General features: G+C 42.2%; 1 protein-coding gene across 6 annotated transcripts in view; it reads left to right on the plus strand.

Moving 5' to 3' along the window:
* Nucleotides 1–15,447, plus strand: part of BEND7 (BEN domain containing 7) — a 49,020-nt gene that overhangs the window by 15,102 nt on the left and 18,471 nt on the right. For all 6 annotated transcript variants that reach the window (XR_008747749.1, XR_008747747.1, XR_001227098.3 and 3 more), the window contains 3 exons: nt 5,423–5,545; nt 8,029–8,294; nt 14,145–14,370. Coding sequence is in view for 2 of the 6 variants with exons in the window: in XM_013301344.2 (XP_013156798.1) it covers nt 5,423–5,545; nt 8,029–8,294; nt 14,145–14,370 (615 nt within the window). In the remaining 4 variants the exon portion in view is untranslated. The remainder of the gene's footprint in view (nt 1–5,422; nt 5,546–8,028; nt 8,295–14,144; nt 14,371–15,447) is intronic.

The raw sequence follows: 15,447 nt of genomic DNA on the forward strand, positions 1-15,447 counted from the left end.
TCTCTGTGGAGGCAATGATTTACACAGAGGTACTGACTGACTTGGAGAAAGGTGTTGCAGTAAGTCATGCTAGTTTTATTTATTTTTTAATTACCAAAAAAAAGGAAATAATTCTGTGGTTTTGAAAGGTGCAGACCCAGGGGAGAGGGGAAAACACTTGATGGGATTTAGCATCCTTGTCTAAAACTTTGCTCTCAAAATTCCACCATAACAACGTCCTAAATGTGGAAGGACCTGAAACTCATCAGATGTCTGCCTCTTTGCCCTGAGAGTCGCTGGGCGCCAGCTGGGACAGTTCTCTACGTGCACAGAAGTGCCCAAGCCTGCACAGATTAGGTGCCCACTTCCCCGATCCAGAAAGTAGGTGGAGCAGCACCTCTATCCCTGCAGGGGCCTGATTCAGCATGTGAGCTAAAACATGTTGACAGGATTTGGCCCCATATGCAAGAAAATGTCAGCGCTTTTAATCTTTCCTAGGAGGAGGAAGGGTTTAGCTGATTTGTAATCTCTTATAGGTTAGAATGATCTGTGAGACAGTAGAAGGGTTGGGTTGAGTGACCTCCCGGGCTGGACAAGAGGAATGCCCAGGCTCCCAGCTCCTGGGGACGTGTACCGGGAGGCACCTTCCTCCCCTCCCTCTGCAGCTGTTCTGTTACAGAGAGGAATGCAATCTTGTTGGTTATTACATAAAGCTGGGTGTGGGCACTCTCCGCTGGCCACCTTTGAAAAGATGGTCTGCGTAGCTCTTTGGTTCAAGGTGGCTGCCTCCCGTGGGGTGTTGCAATCCTGCCAGACAGTTCTGCTGCTTTGGTTCACAAGCCTGGTCTCTAGGGGAGGAAACTTTCCATGTATTTCTGGGCTGTGAGCAAGCTCTGAAACTTCTCCGGGTGGAAGAAGCAGCTCTTCTGGGCGGCCATTGTAACATGCCTGATTCCTCCCCAAGTCTTGCACTGGGAGCCTGAACATCTAACTGAGTATTTTAGATGTTGTTCAGAGGATGGACAAAGTCCTTAAAAGCTTGAGTGTAGAAATACTGAACAATGCCTCAAGGGAGATAGTACTCCTTAGTACTTACCATGGTGTACTTACCAGGGTCCAGTGGAGGGCTGTGAAGATGATGATGGGGCTGGAGCATCTCCCTGGTGAGGACAGGCTGAGAGAGCTGGGGCTGTCCAGCCTGGGGAAGAGAAGGCTGGGAGGGGACCTGATCGGTGCATGCAAATACCTTAAGGGCGAACGCCGAGAGGGGGCCGGGCTCTTTTCAGTGGTGCCCAGTGACAGGACAAGGGGCAACGGGCACAAACTGCAACACAGGAAGGTCCATCTGAATATGAGGAAGAACTTCTTTACCTTGAGGTTGGCAGAGCACTGGGACAGGCTGCCCGGAGAGGCTGTGGGGTCTCCTTCCCTGGAGATATTCAAACCCACCTGGATGTGACTGTGCAGCCTGCTCTGGGAGAATCTGCGTTAGCCAGGGTTGGACTAGATGGTCTCCAGAGGCCCCTTCCAGCCCCGACCAGTCTGTGATTCTGTGCTTAAACTCATCAGAGCAAAACTGTTCAGATAGGAGGTAAGCTTATTACCTGGGGCTGTCAGGCCTAGGTCATCACTGGGGAGATGTCCAGGCATCTAAGCAGGCAGTCTGAGTCCAGAAACTGTTTCTGTCCATTGTGTATAGAGGGAGCCAAGATACATGTTGAAGAGTCTCTGAATTACTCAAATTTGAATGTAATAGGCATGCTACATCCATCTAATAGTATAGTTATCTACTCACAAGGCAAATGTGGTTCAAGGCGAGGCTGGAATGGATGTTTAATAGGTGCTGGTGTAGAAAGCAGTTGTGAAAAAGGTACTGGCAAAAATAGACAAAGAGAGAAAAGGACGAATGTGGAGAGTATAGGCATTGCTGCAACAGGGGAAGAGTAGAAGCATGCTTGCAAAGCAAAGGGATTTTTTCCAAACCAGATTTAAGGTGGCAGTTCCACAAGTCAGGATGTTGGGTAGACGTGTGACCCACTGTGTTTAGTGGGAGCCTCTTGGGGCTACAAACAGTGAGCAGCATGTCTGCCCTGTTAGGGCCAACAAACTCATAGAGTCCATCTAAAAGTTTTTAGGTTTGTTTCTTGTGTTCTGTAGCAAATCCAGCAGCGATGCAGCAGCTGAATTGCTTTTTGGTTATGTCAAGATCATTTTCAATGGATTACGCTTGCATGCTTTTCGAATACAAACTTGTGGTAGCAATGTTACACCAGGTGAATTCGCTCTCAGCAGAGCCAGCTGCAAGAACCAGTGTCTTGGGCTACTTGCTGCTCACACAGGGGAAACAACTAATGTATTTGTGTCATCTCCTTCTCTCAGTCATGCAAGCTGGTATCAAATTTGCCTGCTGGCTAGCTTCCAAAAGAGAGGGAGATGGCTCTTTAAAGACTCCTTCATAAAAATAAGAAGTCTGTTCTCCTTTTAAAATTAAAAATTGATTTATAACAAGTTGAAAAGGGTTGCTTTTGTCCTCTAAAAATGATAAAGATAGTACTTGGAACAATGACTGAGAACACTCTACAAGATGTTTCTTACAACACAGTAACTGATCAGAGGAGGGAGGATAGAAAGAAAATAAAAAATCTTCATGAATATGTATGAAGTCAGTAGAACCCTGCTTTGATTTGAAATATGGGTGGTCTCTTTTCCCATTTCCAGTACCTATGGTAGATTTACATGGGTAATTTCTATCAGTGCTAATGGGGATTATAATGTAAATCCCCCATGCCTCAATGGGAAAACAGACCCTTTGGTTTTCCATCAGGAGCCTGCATGCCTGCGTGCTTTTGTTACGAACATGTTATATTACAACAGGAAAGATGTACAGGTATTTACTGATATAATTTGTCTAAGTTTTCACGTGCAATTCACCACCATGTAGAGTCTTTGTTAAGAAAGAAACAAAAGCCACCAGCCCTGCCTCCCACTGTAGTCTTTCAGATACTGTTTCTAGAAGCCCACTAAAATGTTGGATTCTGATTAAGAGAGAGGATAGGCTTTATCCCAAGGAGCTTTATTAGTCTAAAACAATTGAGAAAGCGCTAGAGGAAGGATGTTGTTAATATGTATTTGTCTTCTGTTAATAAAACTCTCCTAATTTCCTGGGACCCCATTTCTAGGGTATCTGCTTGTCTTACTGAAAGGTACAAAGTTACACTGATGCGATTAAATTATAACTAGTCTTGAAACTGCTCTACTTAAAAGTCTACCTTTAACAGATAGGTAAAGGGTGTTGGTGGAGCCAAGGTGAGGGATTCTGAGTAACCTGCTGCAAACCGAAAAATAATATTATTTTGTTTTCTCTCTGTACCTGTAACAATGGGCTGAACATTGGAGAGCTTTTATGGACCATTGAAAAGATAAAATCCCATCCATGCCGCAAGGAGCTTTCAGTGAATAGGCAGTGTACAAAGGAAGGGTGAGATCAAACTAGGCAGTCCTGTCCTACTGAGTCAGTAACCTCTTTGTTTTAATTTGAGACTTAGCCTGTTTTCCAGGTAACACTTTGCTCTTTAGAAGTTGTTTTTACAGCTGAAACCTTGGAGAAAAGAAGCTGGTGGAACTATTGCATTTGCATTTGCTAGATTTGAAGAGATTCTTAAACTACTCCATTTAGCTTAATGTAGTATCAACAGGTTTATCCATGGATGATGTTTTAAAAAAACAAAATTTGTAATTGCAATAGTGTGGACCATCTAAATATCTGAGGAAAGAAGGAGAGAGACACCTGGAAGATGTGACCAATCTTTAAGTGATGCATCAGTTTAGCTTCACAAGTATCTCACTTTTGGGAGAATGACCACCAGTTTGCTTAAGCCTGATAGATGTTGCTTCAGAGCTGAAGGACTGAATGGAAGAAGGTAGAGAACAGGTGCTTGGCAAGGGAGAGCTGAGGATGGAGGGACACACTGGAAGAACTGGGAAGAGGTGGGAGCAATTGAGCAGTGGGCAGATTTTCAGCCATTTCAAATGAGGATTGAAGTCAAGGGATCTGTGCAGGTTTGACATCAGGGAGCTCTGATGAAAAAACACAAACCAAACCTAAAACGGTATTAATAAACTGGTTTGGCTTCAGAGAAAAGCTAAAGTAATAATGAAAAATGGGAGGATTTATGAGGGAAGATTAAATGAGTTGCTTACGTTCACTTTAGCTAGGTAATGATTAAAGGGCACCTGATAAGTGTCAGGCTGTGGAAGAAAAAGGGAAATACACGCTCTGAAGTCCACCACATGTCACCAAGCAAGATGATTTTTGTTAGATCCATTTTTATCTATCTTCATAAAATGATCATCTCTCCTCTTGCATGCTTTGAGCAGTAAAATAGCCATCAATTTAAATGAATCTAAGCACATTTTGAAATAAAGGCAGGGGGGTGATCCCATCTGGCCTCAGTTTCAAGCAGATACTGATAGGTGTTTGGTTGAATTTTGAATTTTTTATTTGTAGCGTTAAAGCTAGGTATACAGCTATTCTAAAAACGTGCAGGATACAACTATTCAGCTAAAGCTTGAAATCTCTCAGCTGTTACAGAGTGTCCTAATTAAGGACCTGTGGTGCAAAACTTTGGGAAAACAAGGCAGTAATAAAAGCACTGCTAAGGGCTAGAACTAGAAGTATGTAAATTCAGTTAAACACTGGTAAGAATTGCTAGAAAAGAAGAATCTGTTGAACTCCTATATTAATTTTCCAAGGGAAACTATGGAAAGCCCATCTTGTAGGTCACAGTCCTGGAAAACATGCCATAGAAAACAGTCTCACCCTAGCGAACAGAAGAGCAGATTTGCAAGCTTTCCTTGCTGGTGGTTCTTGTCCATCCTGGGGTTTTTTAATTATTTATTTATTTATTTTCCAAATAAGGTATTTTATTTTCATTCTCAATTCTTCACATGGTGAAGAATCACATGTAACATTCAAGCAGTTTAAAAATTCTTAGGCCCTCATTTAATGTACAGTATAAACCTTTATTACACAGACTGTCTTCATTCTTTGTAAGACTGTACCGGGAGATGGGCTTTTTTTGTGTGCGTGATAAAGTGAGCATGTTTATAATGAGGTTTTGTGCTATTGTTATTCAAGATGAACTAGCCTGACAATAGAAAGCCCTGCTGTGAGGAGTGCATTGTATTCATGCTCTGAGCTGTCTTCTCCAGCCCATGTAACGTTGCATCCCCTGCCGTATACAATTGCACATACTAGTAATTGGATAAAAACTAGCGGCCTCTTCCTCTTAAAAGAGATCATGTTGAAAATTATTTGTTTTCTTGCTTTGGATCTTATTTCATGATCTGGTATATTGATAATAGTTTCAGATGCCTGCTGGTAATTGTTTGAGTTGTTTTTTGTGGGTTACATCGTCTCTCCCCTGTTTCATTCCTCTCTCAGGAGAAATCCCAATGGTGAATTCATCGATTGGACCAAACTGCTGTACATGTAATTGCCAGTCAACCCTACAGGCTATTCTTCAAGAGCTCAAGACCATGCGAAAATTGATGCAGGTTCAAGCAGGTACAATGACCACAGTTCCATATGTGCATATCCATGACAAGCATGGAGTTGAAGATGGCCCTGCTTATTCCAGTGGGGTTGGACTAGATGATCTTGGGAGGTCCCTTCCAACTCAAACTGCTCCATGGTTCTGTGACATTGTTAAGTGGAATGGTCTAGAAAGACAGAAATCTATGTAGAGACTCAGGAAAACCTGGACTTTTTCATGCTTTCTTGACAGATCATTGAAAGGCAAATGTTCACAGGCTTCTTGGAAATGTTGTTTTTACTTCTCAGGTCCTTACATGTAACATGGGATGTTACCTTGTAGGAACTGTCTGAGGCTAAACTGAAATAAATAAATAAATAAATCTGATGTGATTAGATACTCTAGTAATGGGAGCTGAGTAGGCAGGTCATGCCATAACCACCCCCTGTTTGTTTTTGCAGTGTATTCCTTCAGGGGTGCAAAATGCTACTTAAGCTGTTACCTGCTTACCAGTTCACTAATCTTGAGGGTGAAAAAAAACAAGTTGGAAGGCCACTAAAGTTATTAAATAACACTTCTTTCAAAGATCTTTGAAGTTACAGCTCCGAAGTAAGCTCAGCTGAGCTAGCCACTGCATGTTGTGGCCTCCACCCTCCTTCAGACTGGTTTACCAGTTCTTTCTGCTGACTGAACCAGCAATAATTTGTTCATTGAGGAAAACTATTGAGCTTTGTTTTCTGCCAGGTTAGGAGGTGAAACAGAGCCATGCAGAGCCAGAAGAGCACTAGAGCCAGCAAGATAATGACACCATGGCAGTTAGAAGTTAGGTAGACCATCATAGGCTGCTGTGAAATTGCAGCCTCCGTGCTTCCTAAAAATTGGTGTTAATACTAATGAGGAGTTGGGAGATGGAGATTTTGTCGGTTGAGTTGCCCATCCAGTGTGAGCGATGGGGAGTGGAGCCATGGAGGTCTTTCTTGTAAGAGTGGCTGGATAAGACCTCTGTAAGAAAAGGGAGTGTTGAGTAATTAACTGAAGTATGGGTGGAGTGAAAGGCTGACTGAACTCCTTGTCTCCATGGCATATGTTTGAGTGAGTGATGGGAAGGATCAGACAGGTTTTGTAATATAGTTGATACACATAAAAATGCTTTTCTAAAAGTCACCGATTCACAAAGAAGCACACAAAGGCCCAGTTTTACAATCTCTGCTGGGACAGGGGATTCTTTACACGGTTGCACTGATTTCATTGAAATGGTGTGCATGATTACAAATGGGTTGTGGGTGAGAGGTCCAGAACTGGGGTTTATGCCAGAAGAACTGGCTCCTCAATAGCAGGAACATTTCTTATTTATTATGTGTCTACAGTATAAGTACCTTGTTAATTAGTGCATCTCTTGATTTGCTGGGAATAGCTCATATTTTCTGGTAGACAGGAAATGATGGTTTTGCAGAGGAAAAAAAATCCGTTTGGCATTCTTGTTAGTAAAACAAAAAACCTAAAATGCAAACATGTAAGTGAAAGTGTAATAACGTATTTTAGTGTTCATTCTTATGTCTAAGTGATAAACTACAAATTAAGTCTTGGAAATCCTTGCCAGAAATTAAATATCCCAGAAATCTTTCAATAAACAGTATTCTGAGGTTTGTTTTTTTCCTCAGGCTTTGTAGATGAGGACTATTTGTAGTTCACTCATAGCTCCAGTGAGTTTGATTTGCTTGTGTAGTAATTTTGGCTTTCTTTTTGACCTTGATCTTACTGATTCTTCCAGACACATAATTGTATCTGCATAGCACTGTGCTGGAGAACTCCCCTATATTCATACAGGTTCAGGATCGGTGCCTTAGTTTATACAAATGACTGTGAATACTGGAAGATGCAAAATATTGATAAATACAGAATACGGTCTCTTTAGATGTCAGAGATAACACATGAACTGTCAGTTTCTGTGTATGAGCAAAACAAACTGATGCAACTTTGCATTACTTTTTCCCCAGAAAGTAAACTATTGAGTAGTGTTTTCCCTCATTCTTGACATAATGGTACTTGAAATGTTCTTGCTGAGCTAATTACATGGTGACTACATTCATAAAAATAACTGTAATTGCATTAGCACTTTTATTATCTTACTTTATCAGGAAAAGACATTCAAAGACAGTGAGATTCTCAGTCATTCAAGAGGGTATACAAATGAATCATTGCTTAAGTCCTTCATGTCACCAGCTGTCCAGTGGTCACTGGCAAAAAGAACCATGTATTCCTAATTTTCCTGAAATGCTATTCATCAGTATGTCTTGAAAAACCTCGTAGTAGAACTCAGTGTCATTATCCCCATTGTACAGACTGGAAAATTATGCAAAGGTAATAAAATGTAAGTGTTTCACATGCACAAACAGCCCTGAAAATTGTACCACTTATCCAGAAGATAAGTTCAGTATGTCAGTAGTTTAATGGTATGTCTGTGTGGTTATAGGTGTGCCTTTGTCTATAAATTTAATTTGTTACTTTCTTTCAGTCGGGACTCAAAACAGACAGCAGCCTCCTGTTCCTCTGATTTGTGCACAAAAGTCAACAATATCAAGAAAGAGAAATAAAAAGAAAAAACTGCCCCTCAAAACTGTTGAACTAATTACCATGAATAAGAAACCCAGCTCTGCAGAGAATGAAAAGAAGCTATTGGCAAACTCGGAACGATCGAGTCTGCAAGTAGTTGAACCCCCTATAAAACCAGAAACCCCTGTTTCAGGATTTGGAATTATCCTTGAATCGGCTTCATCAGATGTAAGTTAATATCTTAATATGCAGGATCACAGGATTTTAAAGCACTAACTCATTCAGGAGAATCAGTACTTAGGTCAGGTTGATGTGTATTCCCAATTTTTGTTAGGATTAAATAAGCAATCTTGGGTAGGGTTGAATGGAGACAGTAGCGTTAAGCATGGGAGTGCAGATTAGAAAGTGTTGGGTGTTGCGTTTTTTTTCAGCTGAGTGCTGGTTAAAAAATTTTGGGTTGTTTGGGGCTTTTCTCCCCCAGCTTCCATGAGCGTGTAGTTCTCCCTCGAGTTCAAGGCTGCCTGTTGTTTGAGCTTGCAGTGGAAACTTGTTCTTCATCTCTCGTGTTGCCAAGAGCCACCGTGAGATCAAGAGCCGTGAAAAAGTGCTGCGTGTATAAACCATTCAGAGCCTTGTCATTTGCTGACGAGCACACATAGCCCACACGTATGCCCTTATCCCGCCAAGGTGTATTTTACGTGCTGTGTTTCATGCCTGACTGGTCCCACTGGCTTCAGGGGACTCCTCACCTCTGTGAAGTTCTTACCTCAGTCTTTGCTGAATCGGATCATTTGGTCTTCGTCGCTGTGGCTGCCGGGTGAGGGCCTTGACACTGCTGGTGATGTCGGTGTGACTCGAGGGGCCAGAACCTGCCACTCTAAAAATATGTACTTTTCACATGTGAAATTGCAATAAGCGTCTTTTCTTGATTCAAGTAACATGTATGCATTTGGTAGAAATTTCTTGTATCTGATGGCTGATCGGCTTTGTTTAATGACCAAATAGATGTCGTCTGAACGAGTTCACTGATGACTAAACTGATCATTAATTTCTCTAATACATTTTTAATTTTGAGCAGGCAGTTTCCAATTTCCTAAGTACTATGAGCTAGAAAAACATAATTAAATTCAGTATCAATAAGCGTAAATGAAAACAATGCAGCAGATAATATTCTACCTTTCTGGAAGAGGGAACTAATAATAAAAAAGAGCAGTCATGATAATTCAGTTACATAGATGCAAGCCACACCACTAATTAGATTGCAGTCTCATGCCATAGAGTCGGTGTAAGTGATACAGAGTAACTGGTTTGATGCTTTTTCAGAGGTTTTCCTTTTGTAGTATTATGCTTAATAATGTTTGAGGAAATGGTTTGGGGAGGGACTGGTAATTTATCTCCAGTGCGCAATTTGTGCTTATAAATTTTCTTTGCTTGTGGCATTCTTTTCAGCTTGGAACACAGTTTTGAAAACAGTTTTGTGCTTGTGATGGAATTTAATTTGGCTTTATGAATGTGTTCCATCGCTGGACACAATTCTTTGTAGGTACCAATTTGACCTAAGAAAAAAGACAAGAGAAAACATGTAGCTTATAAATCAGGTCCTCATCTGCCCTCCCATGCTTTGGCCCCTGCTTGCCACAGTAGTTGTTTGACTAAATTTGCAGAGCCAGAACCCTGAGACAAACAAATCGATTTTGTCTTTGGAAAGAAAACTGTTGAGTTCTGAAAATAGATATATTTAACAGCAGAAATAAAATGTGACCTTAAACATTTTAAGAAGGCTAAAGAAAGTCACTTCTTTCAGAATGAATGGCAGTATTATCTTTTTCTATTTATTCATAAGGATCTCTACTGTGCTTATGACCAGCGTGTCTGAGTGCCTGAAAAAACTGAAAGACATTTTACACAGCGCCATAAATAAATGATCCCTTGAGAATATTGCATGGTTTGTGTGTAGTGTGTGCTGTGTCATACGCCAGGACTGCCACTGCTGTTACTTTGCCAACATTTATTGAACTTGAAGAAAAATCTCAGTTTTATGGGTATAAAATTGGGGCTACCAAAACCAGGGCAATTAGTTCAGATTTGCTGAGATGAAATACCGCTACTTAGGGAGGTGGAAAAAAGTCTTTGTGAGACCAACTCTTAACCTGGCCCACAAATCAGAGAACCTGCTTTTTAAATGTAATGATCTGTTACTCTTGGTTAAACTTTGCGTTTATTTTACTGTTAAAGTATTTAATTTATAACCTAATAATTTCTAATCTATGTAGTACAGCCTGCTGGTCCTAGTACAATCCTAATGTCTAGGATTACATCTAATTTGCTGCCTGTTAATTTCAGCATAGCAAAAGCCTTTGGCATTAATTTTATTGTATACGAATAGTTTACCCATGAGTTCCTTATGCCGTGATCATTGTCTGCTAACAAATACTTTTCCTTTTGAGAAATCGCATTCAAAGTGATCATAAAGTTCAATTAGATAATGATTGCCTTTCATTGAATAGTTTACTACTAAAGGAAAGCAAGAATAAATGGGCAGTTTGCCTTCAAATTATTTTGCTGGTATACGAGTTGATTCCTATACTAAGAATAAAATAGGGAAAATTAAAATAGTATTGACTCCTCCACACTGGTGCATTGGTAAGGTTCAAAATTTATTTTACAGCTGTATTAGCGAAGATGATTTGTCTGCCCTAGGCACCTTGTATCATCAAGGTCATCTTAAATTGCTATCATAAGACCCAAGACCCAAGTAACAGACTAGGACAGGATACCTTCATCACCATGACAACTACATCCTGGGTTTTGATTAACATGAAGGAGAATTTTTCCCAAGTTGTAAACCCGGACTACATTTATTTATTCCTGAAAATCTTTTCTGTCACCAGACAGTTTAGAAGTAACATATTAAAAACCCTCCTACATCAGAAGATTGTCAAATGTCAAATAGAGTAACTCTTGACTGTTTTGCTGGATCCAAAATTTTGAAAGTTCTGAAGGTAAAAAGCAACTTTTCATCCTTGAAGATTAACTTGAAGAACCGCCCACTATAGGAGAAGATCAGGTTCGAGGTCATCTAAGGAACCTGAAGGTGCACAAATCCATGGGACCTGATGAGATGCAGCCACAGGTCCTGAGGGAACTGGTGGATGAGGTGACGAGGCCACTATCCATGATACTTGGGAAGTCATGCCAGTCTGGTGAAGTTTCCACTGACTGAAAAAGGGGAAAATAACCCCCATTTTTAAAAAAGGAAAAAAGGAAGACCCAGGGAACTTGCAGGCTAGTCAGTCTCACGTCTGTACCCAGCAAGGTCATGGAGCAGATCCTCCTGGAAACTATGCTGAGGCACGTGGAAAATAAGGACATGATTGGTGACAGCCAGCATGGCTTCACCACTAAGGGTAAATCATGCCTGACGAATTTGGTGGCCTTCTACAATGCAGTCACAGCACTGGTGGATGAGGGAAGGGCAACTGACATCACCTTCGTGGACTTCTACGAAGTATTTGACACTGTCCTGCATGACACCCTTGTCTCTAAACTGGTGAGACGTAGATTTGATAGAGGGACCACTCGGTGGAGAAGGAATTGGCTGGGTGGTCGCAGTCAGAGAGTTGCAGTCAGTGGCTCAATGTCCAAGCACAGACCAATGACGAGTGGTTCGTCATGGTTCCTCAGGGGTCGGTATTGGGACCAGTGCCATTTTAACATCTTTGTCAGTGACATGGACACCGTGATCGAGTGCACCCTCAGCAAGTTTGCCAATGACACTGAGCTGTGCGGTGTGGTAGACATGCTGGAGGGAGGGGTTACTGTCCAGAAGGACCATGAGAGGTGAGCCCATGTGAACTTCCAGAAGTTCAAGAAGGCCAAGTGCAAGGTCCTGCATGTGGGTCGGGGCAATCCCAACAAACACAGGCTGGGCAGAGAATGTGTTGACAGCAGCCCTGAGGAGAAGGGCTTGTGGGTGTTGGCAAGAAGCTCAACATGGCCCAGCAATGTGCGTTTGCAGCCCAGAAAGCCAACTGTGCCCTGGGCTGCATCACCAGCAGCGTGGGCAGCAGGGCGAGGGAGGGGATTCTGCCCTCTGCTCAGTTCTTGTGAGACCCCCCTGCAGCGCTGCGTCCAGCTCTGGGGTCCCCAACGTCAAAAGGACACGGACCTGTTGGGGTGAGCCCAGAGGAGGCCGTGGAGATGCTCAGAGGGCTGGAGCCCCTCTGCTGTGAGGCCAGGCTGGGAGAGCTGGGGTGGTTCAGCCTGGAGCAGAGAAGGCTCCGGGGAGACCTTGGAGCAGCTCCCAGTACCTAAAGGGGCCGGCAAGAAAGCTGGGGAGGGACGTTTTACAGGGGCCTGCAGCGACAGGACAAGGGGGAATGGCTTTAACCTGAAAGAGGGGAGATTTAGATTGGATACTGGGAAGAAATTCTTTACTGTGAGGGTGGCAGTGAGGCGCTGGCAGAGGCTGCCCAGAGCAGCTGTGGGTGCCCCATCCCTGGGGGTGCTCAAGGCCAGGCTGGACGGGGCTGTGAGTAATCTGGTCTGGTGGAAGGTGTCCCTGTCCGTGGCAGGGGGGGTTGGAACTACATGGTCTTTAAAGTCCCTTCCCACCTAAACCATTCTATGATTCTGTGATCCAGAACAAGGTGAGAATTTTATGTGCTTTTTAGATTATTTTTTTGTTACTTTCTGCATAAATTAAGTGTTTTCATCCCAGCTTCCCAAAGCAGTGTAATCTTCAGGTTTACTGCACAATACACATGCATATCCAATGACAGTGTCTGCTTTGAAAATATTCTGCTTGCTGTTACTCTCTTGATAATTATTTTTAAAAATCCATGGGAGAAGCGTTACACAGCCAAATCCTTCTGGGATTGGCAGCCCTTTCTTCTGTCTAGACTCAAGACATTTGCAGGTGATGTGATGGGAGATGGCATTTGCTCTTGTTCTATGAATGTCTTTGAAAATCCATCACCGGTGGATGTATTTGGAGGGGGAGGGGGTGGGTAGAGCAAACTATTAGGAGCAAGGCTGTAATGTTAGTTTATTTTCTTACGTCATGACCACCGATTTTACCTCCCCTCCCTTGCCAACGTCCAGATAGTATCTTAAAAAAAATTGTTTATTCGTTATGTATCTTCATTCTGGATATATAATTATTCCATAGAGACATCTTGTGTAAGCACTGTGCGGTAGTCACAGAAGAAAATACTGCAAAATGCTGTTTGTGTAATTTCTGATATGTACAGACAGGGGCAGCAAAAAGACTCTTGGTGAGGGGACTGCCTTGAGGGCCTTGGTCTGCTTTGGCTCACAATGTACTTGAGGCGAGACTCTTGTGAAATATGGGATGGTTTTGTTTCATCCTCTTGCCCTCCATCTCACTTTCTAGCAGTCATGTATATCCCTGTGATTTACCACTGAGGCTTTTTGTGCTGAAATAAACTGTCTGTCTAAGATCATCCTCTTCTAAGGATGCATTTTGGGAATATGAGAAGGAAAGAGAAATGGATGGTCAGTAAGTGCTGGCTCAAAGGGCAACCTCAAACTCATCATCTGCTTCTGCTCATGTGGGTTGTGTCTATGGTGGAAACCCTCTTGGGAAACCATGTGAAATGGGCAGGTAGCCCTGCATTTGTGCCTCTTGGAAATGCCTGGCTGCCCCACAGCATGCTCTTTCACGTCATTTGACAATGAAATAAATCCATAAAATGGTTAGATAAATGTCCAGAAAGCATCGCATAGAGTATTGCTCTGGGATCGTCCTCTGGTATGTACCTATTATCTGATATTGAAAGGTATCTCTTCTTTTTTTAGCTGTATGCCTAGAAATAATGTTGGTAATTGTTAACTATTACAGTGGTTAGACATGAGTATGATTATTTGATTTGCCTTTAAGGTGCTTATTCACTGATGGGGTTTGATTTCAATGAAGTAGGCTGCTGTGGTATTGAGTAGCTGGGGAAAGATCCACGGTTTGATTAAGTGATTGTAAAGTCTCACCAGATGTGTGATTGAAGTAAAATAATATCTTTGAATGCTCGTTTAATTAAAACATTTGCATTCTTTTGGTAGCCAGAAGTGCAACTTGCAGAAGGCTTTGATGTCTTCATGCCGAAATCTCAGCTGGACTCTATATTATCAAACTATACTCGCTCAGGAAGTCTGCTCTTTAGGAAGCTGGTCTGTGCATTTTTTGATGACAAGACTTTGGCTAACTCTTTACCAAATGGCAAAAGGAAAAGAGGGCTGAATGACAACCGGAAAGGACTAGACCAAAATATTGTGGGTGCAATAAAAGGTATGTTATTTGCTTTCTTTCATATGTGTAATTAGAACATATTCTCAGCTAAGGAGAATGTAAGTAGATTAGAATGTCTGACGTGTGTTAGGTCTATTAAAATATGCAGTCTTATTTTTATTCCCTTTCATTCACTTGTTAAAAATAGCTTCTACAGGGACGGCTTGTGTTAATTTTAAGCCAATGATCCCAGTTTCTGAAGTCAGGATCTAAGGTTAGAAACTCAGTGTTCGTGTAAGATTTTCCCCCCCTCCCCGGATATCAGAGATGCAAAGAAATCTTGAAAACGTAATGACAGTGTTACTGATCCTCATCAATCAAAGTTCTGAGGCTTGCACTGCATCTGACTGTGTCTGCTCTGTAAACAGTTTAGTAGCTGGACTGGGGAGAGATGGAGGAAGATAATATTGGAACTGAGATGAGTTTGATGCTTGTAAGAATGGTGGTGGTCCTTCTTTTGTGGCAGCAAATTTCTTAGTCAGTGTGAAGATCCTGTGCTGGGTGGTTTTTCTTAGTGATCACTGCTTCTAGCTTCCAGAACACGTGTACCTTGAAATTGTGTGATCACAACATATAAAGAGCTAGTATTATGCTAGAGATTCTGAACTGGATTCTATTATTTTGAAATCTGATATAGTAGGGAAGATACCCAAGTTACCAAAAGACAAGCTGTGTTGCAAAGTAGAGCTTATTTTAGAGGCTGTGACTCGTCCTGAGGTACAGATTGCTAACTTAGGAGACATACAGCAATGAGAAGAGCTTCTCTAAGTCCATTGGCAGCAAAAGGAGGCAGGGGGAGCCTTTGGCAATCACCTCTGTGTCTGTGTTTGTCCTCTGCCCATGCAAGAAAGACATTGACATACTGGCTTGAGTCTAGTGGAGGGCTACCAAGACTTACAGTACTGAACCAGGTAGGTGGTGAAGTGTGTATGTCAAGTGACACATGAGGGTGGAGAGGCTGAGGGAACTGAAGAGAAGATGATTCAGGAGAAGCCATATTGTCCACAACTACTGAATGGGTTGGTGCAGAAAAATGGAAGTCAGAGTCTTCTCAGAGGCACGAGAGGCATCGGGCAC

The sequence above is a fragment of the Falco peregrinus genome, chromosome 6 (genome assembly GCF_023634155.1).
Source record: "Falco peregrinus isolate bFalPer1 chromosome 6, bFalPer1.pri, whole genome shotgun sequence".
Lineage (NCBI taxonomy): Eukaryota > Metazoa > Chordata > Aves > Falconiformes > Falconidae > Falco > Falco peregrinus.